The 11,368-nt window shown below is 52.6% G+C and overlaps 1 protein-coding gene across 1 annotated transcript; it reads right to left on the minus strand.

Moving 5' to 3' along the window:
• Positions 1–767: 767 nt before the first annotated feature.
• SOX7 (SRY-box transcription factor 7) lies at positions 768–5,260 on the minus strand. The gene is made up of 2 exons (XM_074895463.1): positions 4,981–5,260; positions 768–3,003 (listed from the first exon to the last, which is right to left on the minus strand). The coding sequence occupies exons 1-2, from the start codon at positions 5,204–5,206 to the stop codon at positions 2,105–2,107; spliced, it is 1,125 nt and encodes a 374-aa protein (XP_074751564.1). The 5' UTR covers positions 5,207–5,260; the 3' UTR covers positions 768–2,104.
• Positions 5,261–11,368: the final 6,108 nt, after the last annotated feature.

Genomic DNA, 11,368 nt, shown 5'->3' on the forward strand with positions numbered 1-11,368 from the left:
GAGGTGTGCATGGCTTAACCTGAAGGATCATGGGGACACAGCCTAATTTTAATGTCTGGCAAGAGCAGGCTGTGATGTCGGTCCATGGACCACAAGGACTAAGTTTTTCTCTTTGCTAGCAGTGCCTGAAGGACACTACTCAACATCCAGCTACAAGAGTGCCCTTGATGCAGCTCCCCAGATTTGACCCACACTCCGTTTCTCAGGCCTCATTGCCTTGATCTGCATTTGCACCGAGGACCCTTTACGTGGCCCTCATGCTGCGGAGCCACTTAAACCGTGCATCAGCACAAACTGTGTAAAACAGCCTTAAATGTGAATAAAAACCACGCTCCAGGCATTGGCACTCGCTCCATAAATAGGCAACATTCTTTGTGCTCACTAACATGCCAAAGGCAAAGCTCTGCCTTAACTTCACTGTAAGATCTACACAGGACTTGGCACTAAAAGGCCACACGAATGAGATGGCAAAAGCAGGATCAAGGCCATCAGAGTGACTCGCTGCTCCCAAGACACACCATGAAAAGTGAAGGTAGGCACATGTCATGCCTCGAGTCGGTTTGTTAGAAAGCAGTCCACAATTTGTAAAGATAACCACAGATCTTTTTTATTTAAAAAAAAAAAAAAAAAAAAAAGGAAGTAGAAAAGTTTGGCTGAAAATACCAACAAACAAACAAACAAAAAATTAAAAAAATAGCACTCGCACAGGAAATGTTTCTGTTTTGAAAACTTTGTCAATAGCTACAGCAATTTAAATCATAAAACAATCATCGTATAAAAAGATATTTATTTAAATTAAATATTTTATGCAAACTCATATCTACACTCATTCAAAATGCATAGAGTCACACAAAAAAGATGGAATGTATTAGCTTAAAAACCTGTGAAGTTGTGGGTCTTTTTAAGTATTATTTGCAATTATTATTAATACATGTTCGGGACTGAAACCAGAAAATCATAGCCACGCTACTAACTAATCATTACCAAGTGCCATACAGTAAACACTAAGATTAATCATGTCATATAACTGATTTAAAATAAAGCTTCATCTTTATGAAAAGGAAGAGAACTCGAGCAATACAAAATCCGAGGGGAGGAATAATGGAAGGAATAAATCAATGTACAGCTTTATTACAAGCAATAATACGCCGGAGTTAGAAGAGGCATTGGGCACTGCGGCTCGAAACGTGAAGCGTTTGCCTTCAAAGGACGTTTGATTAAAAAAAACGTGTCTGCTACATCATCACCTCTTTGCCAAAATGCTCATCCCAGGACCCGTTCCCAGCCCTTCGGGAGCGTCTTTGCTGGGAGGCCGAGGGGAAGCCATGGGAGGGGTGGATGCCCGCCGGACCCTGCTTTTCCAAGCCCTGATCCTACCCTCCTCCAGCACACAAAGGCTGAGCACCCTCGGGGCTGGCGGCCCCCCGGCAGCCCCCCGCCCTCCCCGTGCATCCCTGGGGCCAGTCTGGCAGCATCCCTGGTGTGTGTCCCACTAATCATCCCTGGTGTCCCATCTGTCCCCTCTGGATGTCCCGAGGGATGAAGCTCCCAACTCCTGGTCTGGGGCCAGGGGATGGGGGGGTTTAACCCCTGCCGGGGCAGGCAGGCAGGTCAGGGTGGCCTCAGCAATGCCGATGCTGGGAGCTGAGAGCAAAGCACTCTTGCAGAGCATGTGCCCCTTTACCAAAATCTTCCCTTTTCCCCCCAGCCCTGCCTTTTCCCCCTCCAGGGGGTTTTGCCCCTGCTGTTTACGGGATGCTGCCACCCTCCCGACTCCAAAGCAGAGCTGGAGGTGCCCCAAAACGGGAGGGGAAGCCTTCCCGTGTTCCCAGGAGCATCTCTGCTTTGGAAGAGGGACTTGGCCAAAGGGCTTTGGCATTGAGAAATCCCCCCGGCCCTGTTCGGAGCAGAGCACCCGAGGCTTTGCGCTGGTGGTGAGGCAATGATCGAAATCCTTTATCTACACCACCCAGGAGACTCCACGGTCCTCGTGGTTCAGACTCGGTCACCCTAAGGGGCGGTGAGCGATGTCCCCGGGGAGCAACGCCTCGTAATACTGCGTCGGGTCCTTCCTCGGCCGGTCCAGGCGGCCCCGGCCGGGGTTCTAGGAGACACTGTAGTTATTGTAGTAAGTGGCCGTGGCATCGGCCAGGACAGAGATGAGGCTGGTCTCGGAGGCGTGGGAGCTGCCAGACGCTGGGACGTGTCCGTTGACCAAGACCCCGCCGTGGTGGTCGCTGTGGCCAGGATTGTTGAGATACTGGTCGAACTCGTTGCGGTCCATCTCCCCCAGAAGCTCGGCTTGGCTCAGCTGGTCCAAGGTGTCAAAGCTGTGGTGGTCGGGCGGCGGGGAGAGCTGGCCCAGGTGGGCGTGGAGGCTAGGAGGGTGCAGGGAGGGGAAGGCAGGCGTGTAGTAGCTGGGAGGAGGAGGAGGAGGAAGGGGAGGGCAGCTGGAGGCCGGGGGGATCATGCAGGTGGCCGGCTGCGGCATGGGGCTGAGAGGGTGGTGGTTGCACGGGAGGGAGCTGCCCGCATACTCCGGGGAGTAGGTGGCTCCAGTGAGGTGGGAGCGGTGATGCTCGTCGGGGCAGGGCGAGGAGAAGAAGCTCTGCTCGGGGTCTATGGCGTCCAGCGGAGACATCTCCGGGGGGGTGGGCAGCCCGTAGGGGTAGGTGTCCACGCTGGTGCTGCTGCTGCTGCCTGGGGGCTCCCGGTACGCCCGGACGGCCGGCAGCCCTGGGCGAGGAGGGTACTCACCCGGCCCCTCTTTGTCCCCCCCAGCCCGGCTGCAGGTCCGCTTCTCCGGCACCGCGTTTTGGTCCCGCGTCAGGCTGCCCAGCAAAAACCCGGGGTCCACCCGCTTGCAGATCCGCTTGACCTGCTTCTTCCGCCGGGGCCGGTATTTGTAGTTGGGGTAATCTTGCATGTGCTTCACCCGCAGCCGCTCGGCCTCCTCCACGTAGGGACGCTTCTGCGAGAGGCTCAGAGCCTTCCAGGACTTGCCTGAAATGGAGAACGAAACTCCCCTGAGCGCCCACGGTGGCCGTATCGGGGCGGGGGGGGGGAAAGGGGGCTGCCTCCCAAAGCTCACAGGAATCCAACCCAAGTCAAGGTTGGGGCTCCCAATATCCAAACACGGAGGACGCAGCCTGAAAACCCCTCAGGAGGATGAGACGGCAGCGGGAGGGTCAAAAAGGGGGGTCCTGAAACCACCCTAGGTCCACCAACTCCTCCCATCCCAAGTCTCCAAACATGGTGGGTTCAGGGTTAGCTGAGTCCCGCTGTAAATAAATCAGGGCAAATAAACTCCCCCAGCTCCGTGGCCTGATCTTGCAATTCCTCTCTGGGATGGAGAACCGGGCTGCTGAGTGGGGACGGTCAAGGCCATGCCCGGCTGAGCAGCGGGTCAGGACGTGGCATCCCTGGATATGTCCCAGCCCGTGCCCTGCCAGGACTTGTACCGGTGTGTGCGGAGACCCGGGTGCCAAGAACTTGCTGCTCTCTGTTTGAGATACACAAAATGTCCCCAAGACACAGGACAGAGAAGCAGCGCCGGGACTGAGGGGGTTGTATCCCATGGTGAGGCTACCCCAGGCTGTTCCTCAGGGTGGGGGAGAAATGAGGATACAGATCAAAGCGTTTGATGCCTTCCCATTGCCAAAGAGACAGCAGAAATAACACTAATAAGCCAAGCTGCTGCATGGCAAAGCAGCAACGAGAAAACCCAAACCACCAAACAAAACACCACAAAACTGTCCAGGGAAACACAAACTTTGGGCAAGAGACTGGACAGCGAGGCTGTGTTGCAATGTGGGCAGCTCTTTCTCAGGCTGTCTGGGCTGGTTATTTCTGTTCGCCCTCTTGGTTTCACATAAAAAAAATGGGGATTGGGAGAAGGGGGAAATAGTGGATGGGGAGGGGGAAACAAAAGGGTATTCAAAATGGATTGTGATCCCCCAAAAAGAAAGAGCAGAAATACACACACACAGCCCAGCCGTGCAATACTGGGGTGGGCTAGTGAGTTTGGGAGCAGGCCAGGAAAATTTGGGGGTCCCCCCTTGCACGGTATCCAGGGATCCCTGGCACCGGCAGCACGAGGAGTTTGCACCCCAGCAGCGTTTGCACCCAAGGGGTGGGCGGGTGTGCATGGGGGTGTCTGTCCCGGGGGTGCAGGACACCATCAGGCTTTGCACCCTGAGAGGTGGCCGAGTGGCTGCATGCACCCAGAGCGGGGGGCACAGCTGGGGTCTGCACCCCACGGGGTGGCAGGGTGGGTGCATGGGTGCCTGCTCCCTGGGGTGCAGGAACCCCATCAGGCTTTACACCCCACAAGGCAGCCTGGTGGGTGTTGTCTCAGGGTGCTGGACCCGGGGCAGGCTTTGCACCCTACAGTGTGGCCATGGGGGTGCACAGGTGCCCACCCGCTGGGTGCCGGACCCACTTGTATCCCACGGGGCTGCCAGGAGAATGCACCCACCCCAGGGTGCTGGGGCCAGACCCGGCAGGGCTTACACCCCATGGAGTGGCAGGGAGGGCGCACGGGTCCCCATCTGGGCAGCGTGTGTACCCCCAGGGATGGCCGATAGGTGCCCACCCTGGGGTACTGGGTCCAGACAGAGCTTGAACCCCCCGGGGTACTGGGTCCAGACAGGGTGCCCACCCCACGGGATGCCCGGGTGGGTGCATGGGTGCCCACCCTGAGGTACTGGATCCAGACAGGGTGCCCACCCCCGGGATACTGGATCCGGACGGGGTTTGCGCCCCACGGGATGCCCAGGTGGGTGCATGGGTGCCCACCCTGGGGTTCTGGATCCAGACCGGGTGTGCACCCCCGGGGATGCCCAGGTGGGCTCACACACCGCAGGGTGCCAAACTCGGAGCAAGGTTTTGCACCCCCGGGGGTGACGGGGTGGGTGCACAGACACCCCCCTCCCCCCCCAACTCGCCCCCCAGAGCCCCTCAGCCCCCTCCGCTCCTCACCCAGCATCTTGCTGAGCTCCGCGTTGTGCAGGTCGGGGTTTTGCACGGCCAGACGTTTCCTCTCGTCCTTCGCCCACACCATAAAAGCGTTCATGGGCCGCCGGATTCGACTCTCGGAGCTTTTCTCTCCCGGCGGACAACGTTGGGGCGGCCCCGGGGGGAGCCCCTCGGCCGTGTCCCCCTCCAGCCGCTCCGGCCAGGGGTAGGTGCTGAGCAGCGCAGCCATGGCCCGGCCCCGCGGCCCCCCCCCCGGCCCCAGCCCCGCTCCCCGCCCGCTGCGCTGCCCTCGGGGTCCCCGCGCAGTCCCAGCCTCCCGCCCGGCCTTCCCCCGTATTTATGAGCTCCTTGGAAAAAGCCTCCTCCAATGACACCGAAGGTACTCGCTGCTCCTCCTTGTTTGCAAACTCCTCAGCCCCGGCCAGGATGGCGCGGGGAGAAAAACTTCTCCCCACCCTCTGCCCAGCACCCCCGGGGAGGGATGGGGGGGAAGGAGCACCCCCCAACGCCCCCCTTCTGTTTCCCGCCCCCCCCCCCCCCTCTCCTTTTATTATTATTATTTTTTCTTATTTTGCCCGCTGAAAGGCTGAAGGGGAGTGAGGAGGGAGTTGGAAATGGCCCTGCCACCCCCAAACAGCCCCAGCAGCTCCCCCCTCCCCTCCCCTGGCCCCGCACCTCAGAGCCCCAAAATTTCAAGGCCGGGGGAGAAATGCAGAGGGAGGAGATGAGGGCACTGAAATATTTTTGGGGTGGTCTGGTAAGAAAAGGCAAATGGCCCCAAAAGAAAGGTTCCCATAGGGGTGCAGAGGGGCCCCCCCAGGCTTTGGCAAGCCGCAGCATGCCTGTCTGCAAGCGGAAATCAAGGCGCGGGTGCTGCAGGCTGGTACCCCCTTTCCCCCCCTCACCTCCTGCTTTAACCACGAGTCCAAGCTGTGCTTTGCCACCCCATGGAGGTTTTCACCCAGTTCCTCCAACTTCTCCTCATAGGGGAAGGAAAATGGGACACAGTGAACCTGCTGTTGGGTGCTTGTCCAGCCTGGTTGGGCTCCTGAGTGAGCTCTGTAGTAGCCACACAAGCAGGGATGGGGCTGGGCACAGCCCAGAGGGGCTGCAACATCCCCAGTTTGTTCCCACTGCCCATCCCTGGGACACTGGGAGATGAAGGGCCGGTCTGATACTTTGCAGTCTTTTTCTTGCTGTTGCTTTTTACAGAGCACTGCCCCGTCCTGCAAAGCCACCCCCAGCCCGGCTGGGATGGAAGCACCACTGTCAGGCAACGTTATTTCCCACTAACCCCAGTTTGGTGGCCATGAGGGCAGGAAAGGGACCCCCCGAGAAGCGTTCTGCCTGCTAGGACGCAGGATCTCCAGGAAGGCAACGGGATCGAAACGCCCTTGCCCAGCTCATCCCTGCAACCTACCCCGAGGAATATATTTAGTCGCTGGATTCCTTTATGATTCTGACCCCCTGACATGGGCTGCAGGGCTGCAGCGGCTCCGCTTTGACTGATTGTGGATTTCCTCTCCGCGCTGCCAGAAAAGCCGTCGGGCCGGGGTGCGAGATGCGAAGGCATTTCCTTGGGTTGGCCACCACTGCCCCATCTAACCCCCAAACTAGGGGGGGGGAAAAACCCAGCGCGGATCCCAAGCCGGGGTGTTTGTGCAGGTAGGCAGCGCTTTACCACGTGCCTGGGTGTTCCTATTGACTCTTGTCAAGATTACAGGTGATGGAGAGCGCGGTATGTAAATGTGAGCTCTGCGGGTTCAGGATCCGCATGGGTTTCCTGGTCTCCCCCACGGCTCTGCACAGAAGCGGGATCCCTGCGGGTCTGGTTTCTTGTGGGACCCCTGCGGGTCTGGTTTCTCGTGGGTTATGGCGATTTGGGGGTCTGGAGAGGTGGAAGCTGCCAACTTTGGCAACCGTTCTCTCAGAGCTTTTCCCTGGGACCGCATTAAAACCCTATGGAAGCAACAAAATTTTCCAAAGGAACTGATTAAATCTATTAAGCTATTTACAAGTGGGCTTGATCAGAGCTGCGTTATCTGGGAATACAACAGGAAGGCAACTTCTCTTAAATCTAAAAGGCGCAGGAGATTTCCTGGTCTCAGGACAGATTTATAAACCCTTTACACACACACACACACGCACGGGCCAGCACATAGCAACTGCCTTTCATCTGTGTTTTGGAGCTGTACATGCTCCCGCAGACAGCCCGAGCTGTCCCAGGCTTTGCACAGCGGGCTCTGGTTCTCTCCAAAAGTCCCGTCTCGTGTCTTGAAGTGCCAGGACGGGGCAGGGAGGGAGGATGCCAAACCCTCCATCCTGCTCTGAACAGGTCTCCTGGGTGTATTTTGCAGATGGGAGTTGCTGCCGAGGTTGGCAGCAAGAGGTTGAGGAAAAAAAACCCCATAACGTGTGGTTTGTTTTTTTTTTAATTTCCCTTTAGTAGGGGTTGAAGTGCACTGAGAAAGAGACTGCCTCAAGCCACAAGGTTTGATTTTGAATACGGTGTTACACTGCTCAGTGGTGTTTTTTAACCCTCAGGATGCACAGGGCCTGGATATCATCGTTATTATAAAAATACCACCTCGATACTCGAGGCCCCAGAGGCCTGAACACTTTAGTAGCGGTATATCCCCTCGAGGAAAAAGAAAAGGAACTGCTGAATTCCACTGAAACCCTTTTACACGACACGAGGCTGTGCCTCCGTCCTGCGCTGCCTCTCCGAGGTGTGGTTTGCAGGATGGAGGAAAGGTCTGGGCGAGGATAAAGACGGGACCCGTGTCCACCTCCTGCCTCTGCCACTGATGCCTAGGGGCTCTCGGAGCAACTCACCGGGTTTTCCTGGTCCTCTCTATTCCCTCTGCATCGTGGGGGTAACATCATTTGATCTCCTTTGGGTATCACAGTGGAAAAATTCATGTGGCTTTTCAGACCCCCCCCGGAGACATGCTGGGACTCCTGTGTGGTTGCAGGACAAAGAAATACTGCAAAATACTTTTCATTTGGATTCTCTCCCGTGCTGGACAACAAGCACCTTCCTAGAGGCCCCCATACCGCATTCTGAGTACAAACAATAAATAATAATAAACACTTTTTTGTTTTTCTTTTTCCTTTTCCTTTAGCACCTGGCATTCTGATTGCATTAGTAATATGGGTTTCATTCTGCACCCTACCTAAAATGCTGGTTAAACCTGTCCTGTAGGAAGCTCTGCATTACATAAAAGACAGCTGGGGCCATGTGAAAATGCCACCTTTTAATTGCGACCGTATCAGGGTAATTAGCAGCAGTCTGGAAAAACTCATCTTTACTTTTTATGCTTACCTTCCCGATTCTGGTGCAAGGCTTACCTGTATCTGGGGCACAGGAAGCAGCAGAGCTCTCACAGGGCTTTGAGAGCAGGGAAATTACGGCTAAAAGCTACAAGCTAAAATAGACCGAGCAGACAAAGGGTGGAAGAAAGCTTTGTTCTCCCCATTTTCACGGATGGGGAACAGTGGCAGCAACTCCCCTGGGTCACGCAGAAAATCCGTGACCGAACCCAGCTTTCGGGTCGTCTAGGCGAGACCAGCCCCACTTTTTTAAAAATATCCCTTTTTGGCGTGGATCCGACATCTGGCATTTTACTCGGCTTGCAAACGGCAGGGTCTATTTTCACCAAGTAACCTCCCCACCCCCCCAACCCCACTTCAGAGACATTCAGATGTGCGAGAAGGTGAAAATCCTAAATTAGCTCAATATTCACATGTTCCTTAATTATTGATGAAACTCTCATGTCCCAAGGGCAGTTTTTGCGGAGGCAGCTGGGGGTTCCCAGCAGAAGAGCCGTCTCTCAGCGGCGCAGCTCCCAGCTGCTTCGCACCGACACAGAACCAACCCTGCCCACTGCCCGTCCTCTCCGGGCCCACCTTTCCCTAAGGACCTGCTACTAGGACCATTTATTTGCTAGGAGGAGAAACCAGAGCTTTCCCGTTCTACAGCCCACAGCGAAATATGTAGACAAAAAAAAAAAAAAAAAAGCGCTAAAATTTTCAGCACACACACTCATGGTGCTTGAATAATTCTGCTCTTACTATTTGTAAAACGCAGGTTAAGGGCTATAAAATAAATATTAAAAAGGGGCAAGCAGAATTTTGCTCTTACACTTTAAAAATTACAAAAATGGATTAAGATAAGGGAAAAAAAAAAAGTATTTTGAGTGACTCAGAAGCAGAATTTAAGTCCTGACTTGCTGAGAAATCGAGCTTCAGTTTGGCATTGGAACAATCTTCCCACTTCTGCCGCCACAAAAGTTTTTATTTTTACCATTATTCACCATTCCCACATCACCGAAAGTTTGCTTATCCAAGCAAAAGTTTGCTGATCCCTGCATGGGATAGGTACGGAGCCTTGGTTATTGTCCAAGTCTCTGTGAGCTCAGATCCTCGGCCGCTAACAGCGTGTGGATGAGATTTATAACCCTTTGCGTGGCAAAGCTCATACTGCCCAGAAAGGAGGAATTCAGCAAAGGACTGCTTCAGATACTACCAATCCTCACGCTGTTTGAGGACACACTATTGTAAGATCTTTTTTGAAGATCGGCTTGATGCTATGCAGTGTTTCCAATAGACTTTGTGTGGTTTTCCTCTCTTCTTGGAGCTTCCTTCCTCCTCTTCGTGCTGGCAGGTTTGGAGGTTTCATGACGTAAATTGTGCCTTTTGAAGGTGGATGCTTCAAGAACTTCAGTCTTGTGTGTTTAAACAGGAGAAAATTGGTTAATTACATTGGTGCGTTCAGCTGATTTACTTTGCCAAGAGCTGACGATTTGAAAGAAGTCAGCACCAGAACTGCCTTTTGCTTCAAGGAAAATTGCATTAATTGAACACGACGCTGAACTGTCCCCCAGATGCATTCCTTAAATTTCACAAAGCAGCTCAGACAGCATCTAAGGGACTGAAATTCATACAGATGTAAGGACAGGCGGTTCGGAAATCTTAACGGGTTGTCTTGAAACTTGTACTTCCTAGCATCACGCGTCTATGCTTTAAATTAACCCTGGTTGTTGCTACACACTGGTTGTGTGTAAAGCGCTAGAGCTAAGTACATCTCGGAAAAAAATTCCAAGGAACAGTGCCTGTTCCACACACCCCAGGCTCTAAGGAAAGCTCTGCAGAGTCAGACACAGCACGAGCAGAACAGTTGAAGCCCACAAACCCCCTGCAGACTTTGGGCCAATGCTGGTAACAGTCTCCTTTTCCGTAGCTTCTACTTTCCAGGATACAGTTTTGTGCTCGCAGGTATTTACAAGCACAAAAGCCAGCATTATATTGCTGTTCATAAAACTGCAATTGCAAATCACGGAGCCTTTGCACCAAGAGTTACTTTGAGGGCTCAAAGCAAAGAACACCGGTGTACCTGCGAAAAAGGGAAGTAACTCACAAGGAACTATCATCTGTGTAAGGCTCCTGACGGAAAAAGGAAAATTTTCTTCTATGTCACCGATGACCTGGGATTACTAAAACGGAAAACGTTTTAATAACTACGCTGTGTGCGCATCATTCTTGGTTTGGAAGTGAAAGCAGAGCGGTGACTCTTATTTTACTCAGTTTGTAGGTAATTCCACTTGGAGGTACATCATTTTGTGCTGCGGTATGTGAGTACAACGGACAAATATACAACAACGGACACATATATAACAAATATATACGACTATTTAAAAGTTGTATTTTCACAGAAATGAAACCATGTAATTTCTTTGTGCTTACATTCTGATAATTTCACCATTTGGGTAATGATGTAATCCTTTTTCTTATGCTTTCTAAAAAAGACCTTCTTGCCAAACCAGAGTTTGGTTAAAACTGGACTCACAACCCACTATAAACACAAAAAAAAAGAAAAAAAATATATTACTTTGAAACATGTTCTGTTGTTTCAATCATCCATTCCACCAGAGAGTATCTGGTAAGAAGAGATTTTTGTCGAGTAATGCAGAGATGGCTGACCACTAACACACACAGAGAGCACAGCTAAATGAATTGCTTGTTTCAAATACTAGTCTGTTATGATTTTTTTTTTCCTCCTCCAACCCATATTCTGCACATGCAATTTCTCTTTGAGCTTGAGGCACATTAAAATCCCACATTTCCTGTGATAAAGTGAAATTCCCGTTTCTTCTTGTACAAGTAGAGAATCTTCTATTTGTAGCTGATATTTCAATCTGAGCCAGATTTAAATCTTTGGTAGACTGTACTTAGCTGTAGTAATACCACAAATTTAAAAATGTATTCCTGGTTTTATTCTTTCTATAACTAACACTGGAATCTGGCCAAACACTCAGAAGAATTAACACGCAGAAACTCATGGAAGATTAGCACAGAGAATAAACAAACAAGCCCAGCAGTATTTGGAGAA

This window comes from Athene noctua, chromosome 1, assembly GCF_965140245.1.
Source record: "Athene noctua chromosome 1, bAthNoc1.hap1.1, whole genome shotgun sequence".
Taxonomy (NCBI): Eukaryota; Metazoa; Chordata; class Aves; order Strigiformes; family Strigidae; genus Athene; species Athene noctua.

Coding starts and splice junctions, on each gene's coding strand:
- SOX7 (XM_074895463.1), bottom strand. CDS start 5,206: ATGGCTGCGCTGCTCAGCACCTACCCCTGGCCGGAGCGGCTGGAGGGG. Junction 3,004..4,980: donor GGAGCTCAGCAAGATGCTGG/GTGAGGAGCGGA, acceptor TCTCCATTTCAG/GCAAGTCCTGGAAGGCTCTG.